We start from the raw sequence: 24,423 nt of genomic DNA, 5'->3' as shown, positions 1-24,423 counted from the left end.
CTTGGTCAAAATTAGATTTAGCCTGCAGTGAATATTTTCCTCCCTTCTATTAGACTTTCCAGAATGACTGTTAGTTTAAAAATCCATACACATAAAATATAATAAAATTGCCGTAAGTCACTTTCTTAACTGAGGTGACTTCAGCATTTGCCAATAAGGTACTACTCAGTGGCCATTATGATTAAGGGTGACAGGGAGCTTCCCTTTTCTTTAAATAGCTTTCCCTTGTTTTAAAGAGAAAAATATTATTTTTCTAATGGCATTTTGGTTAGGAGCAGTTATGGAGAGCTGTGATTTTACATAAGAACCTGAAACAAGTCATTCAGTATTCGTAAGTCCAGGAATAGAGTGTCCCTGAAGCTGATTTACTAAAACCCAAAGGTAGGACATCTGCAGGAAATGGCTTTGGGCCATGACTATGACCTTCAAATTGGAGGATCTGAAGTGGACACTTGCTGCAGAGGAGATGCTGTAATCTAATGGGTAACTTCAGAGGCTGCCATGTTAATAAACACAACTGTCATTAAAGTGCATAGGTCAGGTAATACTTGATTAAATATAACTCAGATTTTGTGATTTCTTCTACCTAGTCTTACTCCTGGATATACAATACATGTGTGTACACTTTTACTTTCATACACTAATCATCCACTTAGGGTATTTGAAGTAACTAGTATAAAGTTCAATATAAGCATTTTCTGAACTCATGAATCATAAAAGCAACTCAGTACCACTAAATAACAATTTATTCTTTTTTTTTAAAGATTTATTTATTTATTTTGTTTGCAGTGTTCTGTCTGCATGTGTGCTTGCAGGCCAGAAGAGGGCACTGTATCTCATTACAGATGGTTGTGAGCCGCCATGTGGTTGCTGGGAATTGAACTCAGGACCTCTGGAAGAACAATCAGTGCTCTTAACCTCTGAGCCATCTCTCCAGCCCATAACAATTTATTCTTATTAGAAATCTCCAACATTGTTTCTGAAATACACTGATAAGCATGAAATAGTCTGTAGTTAACTCTAAACTATAAATATAATATTTTATATAAACAATAAATAGCAGTATAAACTGAGAATATAATTTTAATATAAGCAATGAATATAATAAAACTGTACAATATGGTGTATATTTTTATTCCAAGTGCTCTAGTTACATTGTTATCACTGACTTGAAAGATAACTATTCTAGACCCAGGTGGTGGTAGCTCACGCCTCTAATCCCAACATTCTTGTGGCAGAGGTAGGCAGGTCTCTATGAGTTCAAGGCCAACCTGGTCTACTGAAAGAAAAGAAGGAATGAAGGAAAGAAGAAAGGAAGGAAGAAAATCAGGCTATGAGTTATGACCCTGAGTTGTTATAAGTTTTAAGTCTCTAACTCCTTGCCAGGTGGTGGTGGCACACACCTTTAATCCCAGCACTCAGGAGGCAGAGACAGGTGGATCTCGCCAGGTGAGTTCGAGGCCATCAAAATCAAACCCAAACAAAACAAGTCTCTAACACCTGTTACCAAGTGGATTGTCAAAAATATGATCTTTATTCTTCAAGCCTAGAATGCCCACTAATAAATGTGGGCTGTTCACCATTGTTTGGTCTTGAGGTACACTCTGTTCTTACTGGCGCCTATCCTTTACTTGTCTGTGTTGTGGTAAAGATTCATCCAGTTCTTATGTGTTCAGGATTCACCATTATTATTATTATTATTATTATTATGCCAAAATGAATGGTTCTTAGTAGGTGTCATTTAAATTTTCAGCAACTTAGAATTTCAACTAAGAAAGAGCCAGTGCTCTCAAGACAGCGAAGCAAAGGAGTTCAGGATGTAGATCTCATGCATCATGCGGGAGTGGTTGGGCCTGTCCTTGGGGAAAGTCAAATTGGAGAGACTTGGAGAAAAGCAAAAAACTTCTGCATCCTGAATCTCTGTACCTTGCCTTTATGATTTGAATACTCCCTAACCCTCTTTTTCTTCCTTGAGACTAGCCTTGAACATCCTGCTCTGAGTGCCGGAATTATTAACCAACATTGTTGACTGTCTTGGGGACTTTTCTTTCCTCCTCTCCCCTCCCCTCCCCTCCCCTTCTCTCTCCTCCTCTCCCCTTACCTTCTTTCCCCTTCCCTATCCCCTTCCTTCCCTCCCTCCCTCCCTCCCTCCCTCCCTCCCTCCCTCCTTCCCTCCCTCCTTCCTTCCTTCCTTCCTTCCTTCCTTCCTTCCTTCCTTCCTTTATTATGTATACAATATTCTGTCTGTGTGTATTCCTGAAGGCCAGAAGACGGCACCAACCTCATTACAGATGGTTGTGAGCCACCATGTGGTTGCTGGGAATTGAACTCAGGACCTTTGGAAGAGCAGGCAATGCTCTTAACTGCTGAGCCATCTCTCCAGTCTCTTGGGGGACTTTTCTCTTTCTTTTCTTCTTTTTTTGGTTTTCTGAGACAAGTTTTCTCTATGTAATAGTTCTGGCTCTCCTGGAACTCATCTGTAGACCAGGATGGCTTGAGCAGATATCTGCCTGCCTCTGCCTCCTGAGTGCTGGGATTATTGATCAGCACCACTGACTATCTTGAGGACTTTTCAGTAAGTCTAACCTCTGTTTATGCATGCATGCGTGTATGTGTGTGTGTGTGTGTGTGCGCGTGCACACACACACACACACACACACACACACAGTGCTGAGGATTGTACCAAAACAGGTTGAACATGCACATTGCACTCTATTGGTGAGCCGTCATCCTGGGTGTTCTATTCTGGATTTTAAAAGGAACTTTACCAGAAAAACCTGGAACGGGGATATTCATTAGTGAAGAAGCAACTTTACAGGTCATGTTTTCTGTTTGGTTGGAATGGAAATAAGTTTTGATGTGAGCTATTTTTACCTTTTAGAATTATTATTTTTTCTTTGTTTTTCTTTATGTGTGTCTGTGGTATGTGTGTTTGGGGACAGAGGTTGGCATCAAGTGTCTTTCTTGATTGCTCTTAACCTTATATATTGAGGCAGGGATCTTAGTTGAACCCAGAGGTTACTGGTTTTGCTGGTTTAGCTAGTAGCCAGTTTGCTCCAGGGGTTCCTCTGTATTTGTATCCCTAAGTGCTCTAAGATTGTAGGTGGGCTACCATGACTGCCTGGCATTTACATATATGGTAGAGGTCCAAACTCTCACATGTATAGGAAGTGTTTTATCCCCTTGTTTTTCTTTTTAGAGAAGGGTATCACTCTGCAGCCCAGGCTGTGAATCTTATATAATTTCTGAGAGCTGAAATTAAAGTTGTGAGCCATCGTGTTTGGTACTGTAGACTCTGTAGAACTTACTGGGCATATTTGCTTCCATAATGACTTTGGTGAAGGCAATACATACCCACTTCTCTATTGTATTTTTCTTTAGATTTTAACATTTGAGACCAAGAACCCAACCGAGTTAGCAGAACGTTTGCGCTCTGTTTGTGGGAATCAGAGCAATGCCTATGCCCGCTTGCTGGAATACCGCCTGAACGCCTTACGTGGACTGTGGAATGCCCAGCGCCAGCTGGCCCTGGAGGAACAGCATGAAAGGGAAGGCTCTGGTGATGAAGAAACCTTGGCCCTACTCAAGCGCCAGGGCTTGCTGCAGCAACCCGAGCAAGCGCCCTTTACATCCCGGGTGGGCCTCCTGTTGGTCTTCCCCCTTATTCAGTCCCAGAGTAGAACAGACCCCTCCCTCTGTAACATAACTGCTGAGGTGCTATTGAACTGCCTGCGTGACTGTCAGCCTCTGAGCTTGACCAAGGAGCCTGCTGACTGTCTCAATGGGATAGAAACCTTGCTGTGCTCTTGGCTAGAGGAGACCTCGGACACAGGCCGACACATCCCACACAAACAGAAGGAGAATGCTGCCGCTGCCCTGGTGGCTTTGGCATGTGCCAGGTAAGGAAAATGACACAATGTGCCACTTGTTTACCCTCTGCCTCGTGCACTTGCACCAGGTTTATTTCATGGGTATCTCAGCATGTGCTTCTGTTTTTAGTGTTGAATGTCACAGCTTCAGTCATACTTCATGAGTCCAGCTCTCCTTTAGTGACAGCTAGGAGGGAGCAGCAGCCTTGACTTCAGCTGATCACTCTTGGGGTACATCTTCCACAGAACAGAGAGTACTATATCTGTGTTTCTCCTTTAAGGAAAGGCAAAATGTTATAGAAATGTTAATTTTTTTAAATGTCAATAAAGGGGTCTCTCAGCAAATTACAGGATCTCACCTTGTCACAAGACTAAGTCATAGATTGTATTTCTGGGCTCCCATTTATATATTTTAAATATTTTACATTTACTTATTGTATATGTGGGGTACATGCATATGACATAGTGTGAGTATGAAGATCAGAGGACAACTTGCAGGACTCAGTTCTCTTCTTCCACCACGGAGATTTTGGGATAGAATTCAGGTCATCAGGGTGGTAGTGAGTGTCCTTGCCTGCTGAGCCGCCTCACCTGTCCTGGGCCCTGCCAGACTGAAAGATGTCTCAGTTTATGTCAAGATGTAGTAACATGCTGTCCTCTCTACTGATGTGCTTGACACGCTGTCGCTAGAAAACAGACTTGGAGTTGTCCCTTTCCCTTCCACAGGGTCTTGCTGCAGTGCCCAGACTGGTCTGCAACTTGTAATTCTCCTGCCTAACAGCATATATGATCTTGTGTGAGGAAGTTCACTCTCCTTGTTCCTCTCTGAGTATATTGTCAGGGACTCATTACAACCATAGCCTGCCTGTCTAGTGTCAATCACTTATCTTTCCTCCTCAGAATGTTTTTTTTCTTGGGAGGAGCAGTGTGTGATCATCCCTTTTTAACCCAGGTATATGTGGGGAAACTCTTTTGGCAGAGGATTTTTCTTTATGGCTTCAAAATTGATCTGCAATTGACTGAATCTCCAGTCATTATTAAAGACAGGGTAACATCATTCTACACTGTCTGCTTCCTTGCCCAGAGCAAACTGTCACAGGTTGGTCTCAGTTCCTGAAGACAAGCAACTGATTTTGCAAACTCTGACATGAGTTTCATTCTGGAGACATTGGATGATACAGAAATAAGATTCTCTGTAAAGACTTTAGATTAGATTGATTGATTTTTCTGCATACGCAAAAAGCAATTTTGAGGCTTGAATAGATTTATTATCAATGTGAAAGTTTCATTTTGAGAAAATTCCCACTTAGACATTACTATCTTTAGGAAGGATGCTGGGAATAACATTTTAGTTTTGAGCATTTCGTTATTGAACATTGGATCACTAAACTCACTTTTTAATTATGAACTAAAATTCATTCTAATCACAATACTTATTAAAATTATGTGTTTAAGATTCCAAATTTTATTTGACACAAATATGAAATGAATATTCCTCCTCTTTCTCCCTCTTCCCCCTCTTCTTTTTTAATTAAATTTGCTTACAAGGGCATAGGTAAGGGGTGATCTATAGGAGCATAAGTACCTTACCAATAGCTAAATCACTTTGAAAATGCTTCTTCCTCCCATAGCAACCATTAACTGCCTCAGAAGGGGTGAAACCTCCTGAGCCCCTTTCCACTCCATCACAAATGTGTATGGCTCAGTCTTATGTAGGTCTCATACAGGTTGTGAACAGCTGCTATGACTATGACCACACGGTCATGTCACCCAGAAGACCTCATTTCAGAGCACTCCATTTCTTCCCAGCTCTGTCTTTGTATACCTCTACCAAGAAGTTCCCTGAGCCTTGGAGGCTAATGTTCATGCCCCATTTAGGGCTGAGCATACAACAGTCATTTATGCTCAGTACTATAGCTAGTTATGAGTATTTAACTGATACCCACTGCAGAATGACACGTCTGACCAAAGTTGGCAGCAACGTTAAGCTATGAGCATAAACATAACTATTTAGAAGACAGTTTGATGGCACAACTTGTTCATAACAGAACAACTGTAGTAACTTTTCTACTAGGCCCTGTCATCTTCCCGCCACAGACTTTTTGTCTAGTTTTACTGTCCCAGGTGGGAATTCCCTGAGTGGACTCCCTCTCCCTCCAGCAGTCATGTCATTATTGCCTGGCAGGTCAGTAGGGTATGTTGCTCAGTCTTTTAAGTCTTTATTACTGAGTGAGACTGATAGCTTTTCTCCTCCAGCAGCCCACCTGATAACTTTGAAAGCTAGCCATCAAAGAGGAAGTTTCCAGTTTCTCCTGCATTTGGAGGTGGGTGGGGGTGAGGCTTTTTTTTTTTTTTTGCGGGGGGCTGTTATGGAGATCATGATTTTCGCTTCTTAGCTGTGTTCACAGGCATTAGTTACAAACCTGGCTTACAAGTAATACTTGTCTAACATCTCTCTGGCATGTAGGAGTCTTGCCATGGAGATTCAGGCCTCTAATTTTATAGAGCTGGCAGTTCAGTGGTCCAGGGATGATTCATTCTGCAAAACCTTCATACTCATTGCTTTTATGTTAGGAACTCTTTTCTGTGGTTAAGAAACAGTGGTGAACAGTCAGAGTCCCTAAAATTTCAGAATTTATATGAACGTGAGGCAGGGCAGCCATGTACATGTATCAGGTAATTTCAGAGAGTGATATCACCAGAGAAATATAAGGCAGGATTGTGTGATTTTTTTTTTCAAGATTTATTTATTTAATGTACATTGGGGTTTTGCCTGCATGTATGTCTGTATGAGGGTGTCTGATCCCCTGGAACTGGAGTTACAGACAGTTGTGAACTGCCATGTGAGTGCTGGGAATTGAACCTGGGTCCTCTGGAAGAGCAGTCAGTGCTCTTAATCACTTGAGCCATCTCTCCAATCCCAGGACTGGTGTTTTTAAAAAAATGTTTTTAAGATTTATTTTATGTCTGTACATCACATATGTGCCTGGTGCCTGCAGAGGCCAGGCATCATCGGATTTCCTGGGACTGGAGTTGTCAAATGGTTGTAAGCCATCATGTAGGTACTTAACCCAGGTCATCTGAAAGAGCAGCAAGTGCTTTTAACTGCTGAGCCATCTTTCCAGGCCAAAACCAGGATGTTTTGGTGGAGGATAGCTAAGTGGAGGTGGGGCAGAGGCAGAACTGACTGGCTACCTAGCATTTGAGCTGAATGCATTTTGATTGGGTGATGAGAAAGAGCAAGCACAAGAGCCAGTGGCAGCGAGCTCTATAGAAGAGGGGCAGCAGGCGGCAAAGAAGGGTCATTGGACTATCATGGAAGACTGGAAGGGACAGGAGGTGAGATTGGTCTAACCTAGATCATATAGGGGTTGTGAGCCATGGAAAGACTTCACATATTTCTCTAAAAATGTGACTAAAGCTAGCAGGCTGGAATGATGTAGAGTTAGAGGCTGTCCATTCTCCAAGTGTTGTGCTTTGTTCCTCTGTGTAATTCAGTGTCTCCCAGAGAGTTGTGCCTATTGAGCAGATGGAGGCAGAATTCACAGGACTTAAGGGACAGGACAGATTGTGCAGTCGTGGCAGTGACTAGTTTCAATGTCTGTGTCTCCAGGCTACAGGCAGTGCCTTTATATTACGCTGCCTCCCTGTCTTAACCTGTCCTTTGAACGTGTGAGATAATGCAAGGATCAAATTAAAAGGAAGCCTGAGTCTGCTAGGTCTTGTGATAGGCACTCTGTTTCTGTTGAGGTTAGGCACAGGATACCTGCCAATTAAGGCTTGCTTAAGAGAAGAGGGTGACAAGCAAGGTAGCGCCTCAGATCCAGGCGGCTGTTAGTCTGAGCAGGTTCTGGTGATCTATACTTGGAGTGCTGCCAGGTGGGCCTTGTGCTTCTTGAAAGCACCTTCTTTGTAGTCCTGCTGACGTCCCAGACTTCCCAGAACCTCTAGCTTTGGGAATCATGAGGAAGTCAGTGCATAGTGAGTCCTGCAAGTGAGATGCTGTGTGAAGTGGATGAACTTAACAAAGCCTTCAAGGTCAAGTTTGGAAACACTGTTAGACTTGAGATTCACTCACCCTGTGATGTCTTTCCTGAGGATTAGGTGGTATGGTGATGGAAACTGTCCATACACGATACCCCCAGGTGCTTGGTACTTGAGCTTTGTGGTTTTGATTTTTGTATCAGTGGGAATGCAAGCTAACATCTCCATAGTAGAAATTTTGTTGGCCCCCTACTCACGTCCTACCAGAGCCAGTGGCTGTGGGGAAGATGACTGAAGTTTGTACATTTTCTGAACTGTAGAAGCAGATAGACCCATCTTGACACCTTCTCCTGTGGTTAATAAGATGAGCTTATTAATAATAAGCTGCCCAACTTCCTTGATTTTCAGTGTGGGTGGCTTTTCCATTCCTTCCTTTTCTTTCTAGGGGATCATTGAAGACTTTTGTCCATACAGTCCATCTGCTACAGAGACAGACTGAGCTGGGCTCCCTGCCTGTCGCCGATGTTTTATATAGGTGAGTTGTCCCTTTACATCCTTGTCCTTCTAAATAATATTTGTGCATGGATGTTCTTAGGGACAAACAAATTACTAAACCTTGCTAATTGATAATTTTAAATAAATATAGACTCATAGCTAACTGCTTAAGGATGTCAAAGTGTTCTTAGAGTGTATTTTTAAATTTAAAAACAAATTCTAGTCTGTGATGAATTTTTACTGTGATATAAGATGACAGTGTGTTCGGGTGTAAAGAAGAAATTGAAATCTTTCTCAATTTTATTATCCAGTAATACCACTTATATCATTTTGGTAGGTGTGCTTCTTACATGTGGCCCTCTTTACCTGTTTCTTTTTCCCTCATACATATTTGTCCACTTAATAAACATACATTTAGGCTGGGGATGTAAAACCAGGTATAGTGGTGCATGTTTATTAATTTCAGCACTTGGGAGGTAGAGGCAGAAGGATCAGGGAGTTCAAGGCTAGCCTGGGTTACATGAGGCAACATTACTAAGATCTAAAGCTCCCCTCCAAATAATTAAGTAAATAAAAATAGAATGAGTATATTTTATAAACAGATAAATTAAATTTTTTTGAGGATGTTGATACCACGCCACGGTATGTGGTATGACTGTGGAAGAAAGCCACTTTCAGGAATCACTCCTTCTGCCTGATGGAGACAGGTTCTTTCCTGTTTCTGCATCACACACTTCAGGTTACCTGGCTTGTGAGCTTCTGTATCACTGTCTACTACATATTAATGTGGGAGTGCTGGGAATTAGAGGTGTGCACCACCATGCATGGTCTTTTACATCCTCCCAGGGGTTGAGCTCAGGCCATCACCTTGCATGACCTTGGTGCTTTCTGACCACCAAGCCATCTACCTGGCCCAAAGTTTTGTAAACATTGCATTGTAATTTTTTATTAAAATATACTGTGAATAGTATTCAGATGTATATTTCTTTAAACCATTTGCATTTGCTTTTTGAGCTGGTAAGTAGACTTCTGGTTTGCTGGAATGGGCACTCTTAGGTCTTTGCAATTCTTCACCCCACAGGCTGCTACTTTTGGAAGGGGGACCTGGATCCCCATCCTGTTTACTCGGGGGAAAACACATAGTATCCTGGGGGTATGAAGACATGCTGCCTGCACCAGACAGCAACACTGGCTCCAGTTCTGAGAACAAAGGTAATGAATGCAAGGGCTAGTGTCCTGGGATTAACAGTAAAATGTGAGAAGAGTGGTTTTAGATCACTGTGGCAAATGCTTTGGCTGGAGCCCTGAGTTCGTTTTAATTTAGAGCTGAAGATTCTTGTACATTGTTTGCTTTATCAGTGCAAGTTTGAAGGCTGATACTCAAGGATAGGTGAGCAGATGGACAGGCTTTACTGTTCTAGCCAAGGGCCATGCCATAACCCTAGTAGGTGGCATGTGTTACTTCACTTGGCTCCTGCTCCTCAGGTACTGATGCTGCAGTGCATATTTGTGAGATGGTCAGACACGCCCCATGATGCCATTTCTTCTGATAGTTTACTCTGCTCATTATGGTCCCTCCTGTACTAAAGACAAAAGAAGATGGAAGAAAACCTGAACTGTTAAGTCCCTTACACAATGTAGGAAGTGTTGAGGTATTTTTACACAGTTTTGTAAGGTTACCTGCCAGGTTATTACATGACCTCAGCAAAAATGACAGAGGCTCTCTTAAGTAACCTACTTGCCAGACTCTTTGAGTGACTGTGTGTAGAAAGGAGTAGTGGGCTGCAGTAGTGGGCTGCATTCCTGCTGCTTGCCTGGCTAGCTTTACCTGAAATAATTACACGGAAACTATATTCTTTTAAACACTGCCTGGCCCATTATCTGTAGCCTCTTATTGGCTAACTCTCACATCTTGATTAACCCATTTTTATTAATGTGTGTAGCACCACGAGGAAGGATCTTAACCTGCGTCCATCTTGGAGAGGAGAGCTATAGCGTCTGCCTCACTGCCTTCTTCCTCCCAGCATTCTGTTCTGTCTTCCCCGCCTACCTAATTTTCTGTCCTATCAAAGAGCCAAGGCAGTCTCTTTATTAACCAATGAAAATAACACATAGACAGAAGGCCCACCTACATCATTTCCCCTTTTCCTATTTAAACAAAAAAAGAAAGGCTTTCACTTTAACATAGTAAATTTACATATAACAAAACAGTTATCGAGTAAGAATTACAGTTACAATATTTATATCTATTTTATCTTTATCACAATAATGGAAAACTGTAACTAACCATTCTTCAACTCCATCAAAGACTCCAGAAGGATATAATATTACCTAAGTAAACAAGAAGTAAGCAACTTCCAAAACTCTAGAAATGACAGAGACATCTTGCTGCCTGTACAGTCAACCAAAGTTCCTTTGTACCATTGGGGCATCCATCTTCAGCCTACAGGCCCATAGTATCCAAAGACTTTTCCATGAAGCAGGCAATTTCAAAGACAGTTCAGTCACTTTCTGCTGTGTCCTGCAGAATGTCTCACAGACTCTTTCATAAATCAGGAACCCCGAAAGACCATCTCACCTTTAGGCAAGTTCAGCAGTCCTCTCTCTGTGGGTTCTCTGTGTCCAGTTTATGCAACAGTCCAGGCAAGAGCAGTTTCTTGCCCAAATGGCTATCAAACTCCATAAGGAGCCTCTTCGATGCCCATCTTCCTCTTGAAGTAGACTGGTGCTGCCAGGAGCAGACGTGTCTCATTGTCATGAAAAGCCCTAAGTTATTAAAACATTAAATGCCATATTCTGTAGTCTTTGAAAGATACAAAGAATGCCTATCTGAAATATATCTTATCTATACACATCTAGAAAGTCTTACATGACTACAAACTCAACCAGTATAGATGGTTATCTATTAACAACCTATATTTCCTAATTATACATTACATTTTTAAATGAACTACACAATCACAACACCTTAATCAAGAGCAGAAATACATATACATATAACAAAATTGACCTTAAAATCCATACCAATGCAAATTATTCATATCTATATCATATCCCCCTTTAAATGTAAAAGAACACTTATAAACAATATCTGGGAATATGGATGTAGTTATTTCTCTCCAAACTTCTTCCTGCTGTATAGGGGCGTTGTTAATCAGGTCTTTTATGGTGTATCCTTTGTGCCAGGTTCATCTCAGTTGACAGTTGAGTGAAGTAATTTTTTGAGGGTGCTCACAGCAACCTTTCAGGAGGACGTGGTCTATCATACCATATTGGGATAGAAGCAATCCACAAGGTCTCATCCTCTGTGAAAACAAAAGAAGGCCCTCTCCAAAGCATCATATCCTTAGACCCAAATTTGGAAGTCATGATACCTTTAGAACATACATGTTGGATCAGCATAGCAGCCCATACAATGAAATGTCTCTTTGTATTTAGCTCCTTCACAGTCAAAAATTTTAAAGAAAACACAATGTACATAATCCAGACTCTCTGTGAATTTTCCATTTTTACATGGCTTATTTTTACTCTATCACTTTACTTTATTCTGTCTCTTTAAAGACTTTACCCTTTTTTTTAAGGCATTAACTTTATTCTCTGTATTCCTTTTCTTCTCTCTCCCAAGCCTATGTACACTCATCCAACACTGTGACCCATTTAGAGGCCTTTTATGTCTGAATCTGTCCTATTGTGAATCTGTAACATTTTACTATCTAGGAGCATTTTTGCTTGCAGTTTTAAATCACTAAGCACTTAATAATCTAAGCTGTGACATTCCTAGGTCAAAAATAGGTACTGCCGGCTTGTTGTGCCCAGTCCAATATGGCGGAGCCGCTTGTGCCTCTGAACTGCTCTGGATGTTGGCTCCACCTTTCTACAATTTCAAAATGGTGAACGTACCATTTCTGTTAGCTCTGGGGTGACTAGGTAGGAGCCACAGTCAGCAGTTTAACTCTGAAACTGAGCATGCAGCACAGAAACTCTTTTCATCCAAGTTACATCCAAATCTGACACGCAGAGCACATAGTTCTGTATGAGCAATGGCTGCTCAGCACCTCACAGCCCAGAGCCATTCTCTTATAACCCTTTCTTCTGGAGAGGGCTGAGAGGAGGGGCAAGAAAGGAGTTGGCCACAGAGTTGCCAGAGAAGCAGACTACCTGCTATGCCCAGGCTGTGCTCACTGGAATGGGCTCCAACCTCTGCTTTGAGCTAAAGCCTTTTTATTTTTTCTTCAAACCACCTGCTGTTCCCTAGGGGAGGGTTTCAGGGGACAGCATCAGGCTGATGTGTTTGCTTTTGTGTCCAGGTGAAGGGTGTGTTTCATAGAGTACTTGTAGAGTAATTCTTTCTTCTGCTCCTTCTCCTCCTTCCCCTCTTCCTTCCTTCTCTCTTATTTTCTTCTTTCCTCTTCTCCACCCACTCCTTTTTTTCTTTCATTTCCCTTTGATTTGGAGACATGTTCTTTCTGTTTGGTCCAGACTGCTTTCAAACTCCAAGATTCAAGGAGTCCCTTTGTCTTAGCCTCTCTGGATAGACTATCAACTCCTGGCCAGTTTTGTGTACTTGGTCCCCTTCACTTCTGTCTCTTCTCAGACGCACACACTAAAAGACTATAATCTAAAGATGGGCAAGTAAATGTAATTGAATAGTTTCAAGTGAAAATATTTAAGATATCACAGGGTGTGGTTGGCACACACTATTAATCCCAGCACTCTAGTGGCAGAGGCAGGGATCTCTGTGAATTGGAGGATAGCCAGGGCTTTACAGTGTGACCCTGCCTCTAAATCAATCAACCAATCAAGCAATTAATTAAGTGGGGCTAAAAAGATGGCCCAAAGGTAAAGGTTAAGAGTATTGGTTTCAGGGCTGGAGAAATAGATGGCTCAGTGGTTAAGAGCACTGGCTGCTCTTCCAGAGAACCAGGATTCAATTCCCAGCACCCATGTGGCAGCTCATAACTGTCTGTAACTCCAGTTCCAGGTGGTCGACACCCTCACACAGAGTATATGCAGGCAAAACACCAGTGCACATCAAATAAACAAACAAATAGATAAATTTTAAAATAAAACAAAAGTACCGATTGCAGTTGGGTGGTGGTAGCAGAGGCAGAAAGATCTCTGAGTTTTAGCTTAGCCTGGTTTAGAGAGCAAGTTCCAGGACAGCCAGAGCTACATGAAGAAACCCTGTCTTGGAAAAACAAAGTGTGTGTGTGTGTGTGTGTGTGTGTGTGTGTGTGTGTGAGAGAGAGAGAGAGAGAGAGAGAGAGAGAGAGAGAGAGAGAGAGAGAGAGAGAGAGAAAGAGAGAGAGAACTGATTGCTCTTTCAGAGACTTGAGTTTGATAACCAGCACTTACATGGCAGAGCATAGCTGTCTTCTGACCTCTGCAGGCAGTGCTCTCACTGTTTTTCTTCCTTTGGGTAGGCGGGGTAGGAATTAGTAGATCTCTATTCTCTCAGATTAGTAGACTGAACATTTATGATAATACTAAATCCGGTGCTGGTTTGAGTGATGTGACATTGAATTTCCTCTAGTGTGACATGCTTCAGGCAGGCAAACTCCCTTAAAATACAGTGAGGGAAAGATTATAAAAATGAACACTTAAAATTTTATCTATAGTCTCATTTTAAGACAAATTCTTGGGAAAATAATTTAGTAAATCATTTAACTACTACATAGAGAAACTGTTTTTAAGAATTGGGAACCCATAGCCAGGTGGGAACTACAAGAAGGGAAGCAGACTGGGGAGATGGCTCATCAGGTGCAGGTTCTTGCTGACATGTCCGACATCTGAGTCTGGTCCTTGAGTCCCACATGGAAGGAGAGAACAGTCTGCAGATTTTCCTCTATACACACACACACACACACACACACACACACACACACATATTTACTAATAGGTAAGTAAATGTTATAAGACTTTTTTTTATAAAAGGAGGTCATGCTTTAGTGTTATTTTTTCCAGATACTATTAGGATATCCAAACGGCAAATCCAAAGAAGATGATTTTATTTAATTCCACATTTGCCATTACTATAACAATATAATTCCATTGTCATCAGGGAACATTGGTTTAGTGCCAGAGAGCTACTACTTAGGTGTCTCCTGTAGCTGCAACGCAGCCCTTTAGGTACATATTATTACCCCTGTATTACTGATGAAGAGGCCACGGTCTCCTAATGAAATCCTGGTTCCTGAGAGCCATTCTTACTAAGCACTCGTTCTCAGTCATTGCAGGTCAGTTAGAGATGTCAAAATTGATTCAGGTCTTTGTTTGCTTTTTGAAAAAGAAAAAAACAATCATATGGCAGGTGGGTTGAGTGGCCTGCTAATAACCATATGCTGTCACTCCCTGAAACTAGTTCCAATTTCCACCTGCTTCTTCTATGTTCAATTTGGGAGATCAATTTGAGGTAACATTGAAATTGTTATTTGAATTGTGGATTCATGTCAGTAAATTTCCTAAGACTTTTTCTTTTTTAATTAGAAAAGCATTTTTATAACCTCATTGTGTGTGGAACTGATTTCAGATGCTGACTTGGGGCGCTGTCTCACCGCAGACGGACGTTACCTATACACCACCAACTCAGCTGGAAGAGGAGTAAGCAAGTTGGGCTCTGGACTGCATGGCACTCTCAGGTCAGTTGTGAACTTTGCCCTGTGTGACTGTAACTCTCACCAAGTCTGTGAAAGAGACAGCAGCCAGTGTCCTGATTCTCCAATAATGACTAAGTAGCAAGTCTGAGCTTACAAACAGGCCCTGTCTCCCCAGCTCTTGTTCTATAAGAATATTCCAGCTTTGTTCTGACTTAGGTGCTTGGCTACCTAGCCAGAAAGTCCTATTGGGTATCAGTATTATAAAAAATTATTTTATTTACATTATTTTTAATAAAAACTTATTTATTTTATTTTATGTATGTGAATGTTTTTGCCTGCAGCTAAGTGTGTGTGTGTGTGTGTGTGTGTGTGTGTGTGTGTGTGTGTGTATAAAATGCACATGTGTGAGCCTTGTGTGTATAAAATGCACATGTGTGCTTGTGGAGGTCAGAAGACTGTCAAATTCACTGGAATGTTTGTGAACTGCCATGTGTGTGCTGGGACTTGAACCCAGGTTCTCAGCAAGGGCAAGAAATACTCTTAACTGTCAAGACATCTCTCCAGCACAAGATTGTATTTTTGATATTGTGGGGTTCCTGGAGTTAGTTACAGGTAGTTATGAGCTGCCATATGGGTGCTGGGAACTGAGTTCAGGTCCTTTGCTAAGGCAGGAAGCACTCTTAACTGCCAAGCCACAGGTTGGCCTCGAACTCAGTTATCCTTTTGACTCCCTACTGAGTGATGGGATTAAAGGTATGTAGTATCACTACCTGACTTCCTTTCTTTTATCTGTTCTTTTTTTTTTTTTTTTTGAGATATGGTCTCATTATAGCACAGGGTGACCTCAAACTGCCTATGTAGCAAAGGTTAACACTAAACTCATGATCACTTCCTGATTTCTCTGCTTACAGCCTCAAGGGTTTATTTTAATGCAGCGATGCCATGACTTCTTGTTGATAAATGGACATGTTTATGGTTAAATCATTTTTTGTATTTGGATTTAACATTAGTTAAAGGTAACTTTCATTTGAGATATGTTTTATGACTTCTGTCTAACTATAGTTGAGATGTTTTTAATTAAGATATATTTAGTCAGTCAGATTCTTTCTCTGATTTTTTTCTCCTTCCTTCATCATTATGGGAAATTAAATGTTTGTTGTAATTTGTTAGTTCTGATGTTGATATAAAATTTGCTCCTTAGCAAGTGGTGGTGCATGCCTTTAATCCTAGCATTTGGAAGGCTGAGGCAGGAAGATCTCTGTGAGTTCAAGGCCAGCCTGGTCTACAAGGATCTACAAGGTCTACAAGGCTCAAAAGCTACAAGATAGCCTGTCTCGAAAAAACAAAAACAAAAACAAAAAAACCCACCAAAGCAACAACAAAAACAAAATAAAAAAACTTGCTCCTTTTCTCTTAGCTATTTTGCCTAGTCATTTAAAAGAATTAGGTCAGAAATGTTTGTATTTGTGTAGACCCATGTAGTCCATGTAGGGCTGTAAACCGAGCCTGTGATTTCACCGCATCTCTTGCTTTCCAGAGGGTTTGTGTACTGCCGCAATGAGGAGCTGGAACCAGGATGGGTGGCATATGGCAGTGGCCACCTCCTCCATCGCCCTGTGTCTTTTGACAATAAACCCCACTCCCTTTTCCAGGTCCTAGACCAGAATACCCTCCAGGTGAGTAGCAGACCACTGTGCTGTCAGTGTCTTGGAAGCAGAAGTAATATCAGCCAGTATACACAGGCACAAACACACCTGGCACAGACCCTGTCTGTTGTTATCCTTTGGGCTTTTTTTGGTGATTTGATTGAATATGCTTTTTAATTTGTCTTCACATTTATTTGTTCATTATTTATTTCTATTTGAATGAATGTTTTTATTTAAACAATTTTATAGCTATTTTTATTTGTATCATTGCATTTAATTATTCATTCATTTTTTGGGGAAGACACTTGCTTCTGGGAGTCCATCTTTTCCTTCCATCCTGTGCATACTAGGGATGGAACTCAGGTAGTCAGACTTGGTACCAAGTGGCTTTAGTCACTGGACCAGCTTACCATCTTGCCCATGGATGTGTCCTTAAGATTTTTAAATTTTTTATTTGTTTAAAGTTGTTATTATTTGTATGTGTTTGTTGTGTCTGTGTGAATGTACCCTGTGAGTACAGGTGCCAATGGAGGCCTAAAGAGGACATCATACCCCTGGGGCTGGAGTTGCCCAGCATGGCAGCTGTGTGTGTGGTGTATTCATGCCACAGTCACCTCTCAGACTAGAGGGGTTGGTTCTCTTCTGCTCTGGATCCTGTGAAGCTCAAGCTCAGGTGGTCACATTTGAACTGTTCTCTCTGAGCCACCTGCCCGTTGTTGGGGTCAGCCTTGATAAGCTAAGTATGGGCAGGTCACCCAAAGGAAGTTCTTTACTTCCAACCATTATCACCTTCCTGAGTGGAACTCTGGCCTTCCATAAATTTAAATGGAGGCCCAAGTCTCAGTAGTTTACCCTGAGGCAATGCCTGGTTACGGGAGGAACCACAAACTGAGATTACCGAGTACCACCCAAAAACAGACTATCCAAAGGAAATTCCAACTGCTGCAGATGTGACCTCCTCCTAGTACACACTCACCAGGACACCCCTACACAAATGTCAGCCAATCAGGGGTCCTGAACCTCAGAAACCCCTCACCCCCACCTTTACTACTATAAAAGCCCCACTCTAGCTGAACTCGGGGCTCTCCATTTATTCCAATATGTTGTACATGCAGAGGAACCAAATTTGCAAACTTGATTATAATAAAGACTCTTTGCTTTTACTTACAGGACTCGGTTTCCTTGTTGACTTTTGTGGGAACTTTGCAGATTTGGGCATAACACCACCTGCCCAGACTTGTTTTTTAGCCTCAGCTGGTCTTAAACTCCCTGTGTAGCTGAGGATGATTCCTGAACCTCCTGCTGGGAGCACAAACGTGTGGCACCACACCAGTCAGCAAGCATGGTTTGCTTTTGCTCTGGTGGCTTTTATTTGGGTTTCTCAGTTCTTCAGCTTTTGAATTTTCTTTCTTTGGTTTGTTTATTTATTTATTTGTTTGTTTATTTTTCCTCCCTAAGAGGTTTTCTCTGTGTAGCCCTGGCTGACCTGGAACTCAGAGACCCTCTTGCCTCTGCCTCCTGAATGCTGGAATTAAAAGCATACACCACCGGGCCTGGTTTGGATATTTTTTTAAAACCTGGACAACATCTTTATTGGCTATCATTCCCTCTCATTTTAAGCACTACTTTCTGGCAGCAATAATAATGTGCCTGGAACCAGTGTTGTCCATTGGTACCAGGGGTTTTCTTTTTTTCTTTTCTCCATTTCCCTTCTCCCCTTTCTCTGCTTTTCCTTCTGCTGTCTTCCCTCATGCCCCCTTCGTATTTATTAAGTCACTTTTAAGTAGGCTCTTAGATGCTTTGGATATAAGTATGTGGTTCCTAGCTGTTAGATATGGCTTATGTTTTGAAATTTATATACTAAGAGGATTTTTTCAAGATATTACTTATTTAGAACTTCATGTTGACCCACTTCACCCCATCCCCATGTGACTATGTATGCACATGTGTGTGTGTTTCATGGCTGCTTCATCTTCTGGATTTCTGGATTAATAGGAGTATGCTACCATGTGTTGCTTAAAGACCTTTTCCCAGCCCCCCAAAACAATCTCATGTAACCCAAGCTAGCCTTGAATTCACTGTGTAGCTACAGATAACCTTAAATTCCTGATGCTACCTTAAGCTCATTGGTTCTGGGATTATAAGCATGCCTGCTTTTTAAATTTTGTTTTCAATGTTAGAACATACATACATAGCAGATTCAAAGGATTTAGGAAATATTTTTCTATCAAAATGTAACTTGAATTAAAGTCTGTTTTTATTTGTTGCTTGACTGTTCATATTTATTTTACAGTCTATTTTTATGAACTTTTATGCTCTTACTAATTTTTATTATTTATGTGTTATTCATGGGTTTTGTTCTGATGAGAAACCTAATGAATTTTCCTTTTGGAGTACAAAGTGCCAATGAGCTGTCACGTCAGATTAGAATTTCTTCATCCTATGTTAGATGTGATGGCTCACACTTTTAATCCCAGCACTAGGGCAGAGGCAGGCAAATCTTTTGTGATTTCAAAAGCAAGCCTGGTCTACAGAGTGAGTTCCCAGACAATTAGAGCTACATAGTGAGACCCTGTCTTGAAAAACAAAATAAGGGCTGTTCAGTCCCTTCCAGTGTCAAACGCTAGGTGTATTTGGTCCAGTGGAGACTGCAGCCCATAGAAGTGGCCAGCATGAGGCTGAAGAGATAGCTCAGAGGTTAAGAGTACTGACTGCTCTTAGTCATGAGTTCAATTGTCTGCACCACATGGTGGCTCCCAACCATCTATAAAGAGATCTGATGCCCTCTTCTGGCCAGCAGGCATACATGCAGACAGAACATTGTATATATAATAAATAAATAAATCTTAAAAACAAGCAAACAAACAGAATCTTTGCATCCCTCTAATGAAGGGCTTTCTTTCCTGTCCAGGTGTGCCAGACAGTGCCCATGCCGGCCAGTCCCCTCCCCACAGGCAGTACCATGAGCACTGTGCACCTCTCCTCGGATGGTACTTACTTCTACTGGATCTGGTCTCCTGCCAGTCTGAATGAGAAAACCCCAAAGGGACATTCTGTCTTCATGGATATTTTTGAACTTGTGGTGAGTTTAACTTTCATCTTGTATCATTTCAGAAAAATGTATTTTGTTTTTATTTCAGGTTCATATACAAAGAGCCTGCAACCCTTATAGTACCTAAAGTGTGTCCAGTTTCATCAGCACTGGTTTTCCTCTTTCATGTCCTTGGATACTTGTGGTTTAGGGTTATGTGGGGTCAGTGGATCCTTCCTTTCTACAGAGTAATCTGGCCACGAGAGAAGGTATCATTACTGTATGTATTTCAAGAGAGTCTTAGCAGAAATGCTTGTGGGCATAACTGAAATAGCAAGAACAGCTCCATGGGCAGAAATAAATACCTGAGATGTCACAGTTGGAGGTATGAGAAGGTATTGGACGTCAACTGAATACTCAACTGTGAGCCAATAGTATTCTACCCTGTGGGTGGGAAAATGGTCAAGGTACACAGGGCTCCTCCTGATCAAGTGGAGCTTGAGTTCTGGCTGCAGGGCAGTTAAGTAGATTCAGGTGATCGTAGTGGATAAATCAAGGATTACTCATAACCAACTAAGAAAATAAGTGATGATTTTAAGCAGTGAGAAAACCAGTGTAGCTTGCCAGGTGTGAAACTTGGGAAAGCCAGATGACTGGGAAGACTGGGACAAAGAGGATCATGTACTTGAGGCCAGCCTGTGCTACATAATGAGCTTAAGGGTAATTTGTGCTACACAGCAAGGCCATGTGTAAAAAAGGAAGAACGAAAAGGGAACTGGATAGATGGCTCAATGGTTAAGAGCACTAACTGTTCTTCTAGGGTTAGAGTTTGGTTTCTTTCTGGAGTCCTGCTCAAGCAGGTCAGAGAAGCTGGAGAGGAGATGTGGAGTTGGCAACTGAACACAAAGGAGAGTTATCCAAGGAAGCAAAACTTAATTACTTGTCTTAATTTTCTCCTATTCTTTTTATACCACCTAAGACAGAAATTTCTACACAAAAAGATCACCTCACAATCACAAATTACTAATTTTCTAAAAATAAATTAAAATCTTTACAAAAGAGGAAATCACACTATGATCACATTACATATTTTTCCTAAGGCCCACATGTAGTTAATTTTCCCTTGTATTGTTTTTTTTTCTCACCATAACATAACCAAAGGCAATGATTCTTTTATTATTGATTAAGAAAGTTTAAAGCAAGTCAAGTATATTTTAGCCAATTCCTTTGTACTGGCAGGTAGCAGTTTGAGGTTACAGTATAGCAAATTCTTACCCTTGTTCTACTCTACAAAACCATACACATAGTGGTCTAGCTAACCAGTCTGTTTTTCTTTTTTTCTTTACACACAATAGAGTTATTTAATCTCCTTTCACAACTTCATTTTTTCAGAGGGCACTCTAAAACCTGTGATTAAATCTGTAAGCTATATGATCAAGGAACTCATACCTAACCTTGGGTGTAGGACATAATTGCCTTTTTGGATCATAGGCCTGTTTTTCCACAGATAGAATCCATGGATCTATCTATAGTGTGTGAAACTTTCTTGATCTCATTTTTTTATTCTCATCAAGTCTCACATAGCAAAAGGATAGTGTTTTCTAATCTTATTTCTTTTATATATCTCTCTCATTGAAGCAATTGTCAGAGCAACCTATACCAATTCCCTAATCATCTTCACTAACTGTCTTAAGCACCTGTATCTTTAAATCATTGATCCAACTAAGCGTCATTGTTCTATAAAAATCATCGTCATTATGATCTACAAGTAAATTGTCCAGTGAGTGGGATTTTCTCATGAAACAGTCACACTATACTAGATATAGTGGGATTCTTCCACTCAACAACCACACTGGAGTCAACCCCCCGCCCCCACCCCGGGCAGGGCTTAGTTGTGCTAACTGATGAGCTGTACTCCATAAGCTCTATTGCCAACTGCAGTTCCTCCCACATGGTCACCTCCAGTTCCCAGTACCTACATGGTAGCTCACAACCATTTAAACTCAAGTTTCAGGGGATCCAATGCCCTCTTCTGGCCTTCTTGGGCACTGCACAGATGTAGCAAAACACTCATACATAAAGTAAAATAATTTTGTTTTCGTTTTGTTTTTCATGACAGAGTTTCTTTGTGTGTTCCTGGCTGTCCTGGAACTCACTCTGTAGGTCAGCGTGCTTGTCTCTGCCTCTGTAGTACTGGAATTAAAGGCATATGCCACTATTACATGGCTAAAAAAAAAAACTAAAAGAGAGATTTCATAATGAATGGTATAAGTTGTTAGATTAATAGACATCTGATAGAAGAATGGAAAATGCTTACACCATGGTACATTATTGTAAAATTTTAGATTATCCAAAATAAAGTGAGAATTTTGAAATTTCTAGAAATAAAACACACATATATATATACCAAATGATGAGGAATTAGGAAAAGACTAGGCTAGTCAGTAGGTTTCTTGATGCAAAAATAGAGACATATTTTTACAACCCATGGGAAACTGATTCCCAAAGTATAAACCAACTGTGAAGACAACACAAAGCTGTGTTTTGTATCTGGTTATGCAGTCAAAGACCACACCTGCTGGAAGTGCTGGGACAGCTGAAACAGCCTTGCTGTTTATAGCAGAAAGCAAATACTGGGGAGGGGAGTCTGCTTTATGCTGAAAGAGACCTTTGAATCATTTGGGGGCGATCTGACTCAAAGAAGTCAGCTTTGTGCTTTGTGTTGTCAGTTCTCCTTCCACTGACTTGGGCCAACAACACCTGTACCTGTTGAGGCATCTTCCAGGTCCTGTTCTAAGATTCACAGTCTTCCTGACTTCTGAGTACTGGGATTCGTAGTTGAGCCACCATGCTTGGCTTGCTCCTTTCTTCTTTCTTTTATTTCTTTTTTTTTTTTTTCTTTGAGATGGGGTCTCACTGTGTAGCCCTGGCTGTCCTCAAACTTACATAGATATTTCTGCCTCTCCTCCTGTGTACTGAATTCAAGATGTATGCCACCATGCCTGGCTTTCCATTCTCCCTCGAGCATTCTTGAGGTGCACACATCACACCACCGCATGGCTCTTTCCCAGTCTAGCAGCAGCTTACTTTTGTTGTTAGTGGTCTAACAGCCTTCTCTTTACAAAAGCCTGTAGCTGTGTATGATGTAATTGATCTATACACTGTGACAGAAACTGCTCACCTTCCTGTGGAAATGCAGAGCACATCTTCTCACTGACCGTCCCTTCCTGGCCTTGTGTGCCCATCCTGCTAGCAATCATGAGCAACAACTTGTTTCCAAGACCTCTTCCTTCTGTTCTAGGTGTTCTTCTTCCTCATTGGTATATGACTCTCTGCTTCAGGTGCTCAAGCTGGCTTCCCAACCAGAACCTGTTCCAGGAATTGGAGGTTCATAACTCAAATGGATAAACTGTCAGTAGGATTTAACTAAATGGCTTGTCTTTCAAAAAATGACTTGTAATGAAATGCCTTTTACAATGATTAAGTAACCATTACAGGAAGACAGGTGTATGATGTAAGAGATGGAATATAAGTGAGACGGCTCAGTAAGTCAGAGAACCTGCTACCAAGCCTGAGGACTTGAATTCAATCTCCAGGACCCATATGGTAGAAGGAGAGAATGACTTCCACAAGTTGTCCTCTGACCTCCCAGCAAGTGTCATGACACACACATACCCATACAAACACATTGTATTAGTTAGCTCCTATTGCTGTGATAAACATCATGATCAAAAACAGTCTAGCTTAAGGATATAGTTTACCATTCAGGGAGATCAGGGCAGGAGTCTGAAGGCAGGAACTGAAAGAGAGCTCATAGAGGAAGCTGCTTACTGTCTTGCTCTCCGTGGCTTGCTCAGCCTGCTTTCTTATACAGCCCAGGACCCCATGATAGCACCACTCACAGTAGGCTGAACCCGCCCCCACCAATAACTAATCCAGGAAATTTGCACTCACCTTTAATCCCAGGACTCCAGGAAGCAAAGGCAGGTGATCTCTGTGACTTCAAGGCCAGCCTGGTCTAATAGTGAGTTCCAAGATAGCCAGGACTATATAGTGAGACCCCATCTCAAAAACAAAAAGCAAAACAAAACAAACAAACAAACAAAAAAGAAAATGCCTATAGGCCAATCTTAGTTTGAGGAGCTCTCCTCCAAGACTACCCAGCTATGTCAGGTTGACAAAAAACTAGCCAGCTCACTCCAAAAGAAAGAAAAGAAAGAATAAAAGGAAGGAGTAAGTGGAGAGAAGGGGGAGGGAGTGTAGAGGGCATCCTACATAACTGGCCATCTCAAACAAGCGACTTCTAGCAGTGGCAATGTGTGGCTCTTCTGCTGCCTGTGGCACAGCAGCCATTACACCAGTGAAGTCAGCTTCACTCGGCTGGGAGCCTGACTGGACTGTGACATTGAAGGCGACCACTCATCCCTAGGCCCCTCACCATTATGCAGCAGTCCCGACTGAAGTAGGGTCTCACGGTGGCTGGTTTACAGGAAGGAGTTCTTTAGGTAGCTGAGCACTCATCATGCTCCTGAACCTCATGTTATGTGCAACAGTAATACAGTCAAGTTCAGAGTGGGGGAACTCAACTGTGCAGGCATACAGGATACATCATTATGCTCAGGGGATACAGGCCTCCTCAAACTCTTAGAATTCCAACCTTTGAGGCTACAGAACTGCCTGCACAGCAGCCTGCCTTGAGCTCCTGATGGGGACTCCTGTCACTCTGTACCTCTCAGAACACTCTTTTAAGGCTCCATTTGTTTTGTCCTGAAAGGTCACTTGTTCCTGCTGCTGCTTCTCGT

The 24,423-nt window shown here is 41.6% G+C and overlaps 1 protein-coding gene across 11 annotated transcripts in view; it reads left to right on the top strand.

Moving 5' to 3' along the window:
- Positions 1-24,423, top strand: part of Hectd4 (HECT domain E3 ubiquitin protein ligase 4) — a 175,434-nt gene that overhangs the window by 34,447 nt on the left and 116,564 nt on the right. For all 11 annotated transcript variants that reach the window (XM_048447438.3, XM_048447441.3, XM_048447445.3 and 8 more), the window contains exons 2-7: positions 3,382-3,899; positions 8,299-8,388; positions 9,430-9,560; positions 14,878-14,986; positions 16,482-16,620; positions 19,502-19,672. In XM_048447438.3, the coding sequence (XP_048303395.1) occupies positions 3,382-3,899; positions 8,299-8,388; positions 9,430-9,560; positions 14,878-14,986; positions 16,482-16,620; positions 19,502-19,672 (1,158 nt within the window). The remainder of the gene's footprint in view (positions 1-3,381; positions 3,900-8,298; positions 8,389-9,429; positions 9,561-14,877; positions 14,987-16,481; positions 16,621-19,501; positions 19,673-24,423) is intronic.

Source organism: Myodes glareolus, chromosome 2 (assembly GCF_982192425.1).
Source record: "Myodes glareolus chromosome 2, mMyoGla1.1, whole genome shotgun sequence".
Lineage (NCBI taxonomy): Eukaryota > Metazoa > Chordata > Mammalia > Rodentia > Cricetidae > Myodes > Myodes glareolus.
The sequence above is the reverse complement of the archived record's forward strand: the minus strand, read 5'-3'. Positions and strand labels throughout refer to the sequence as shown.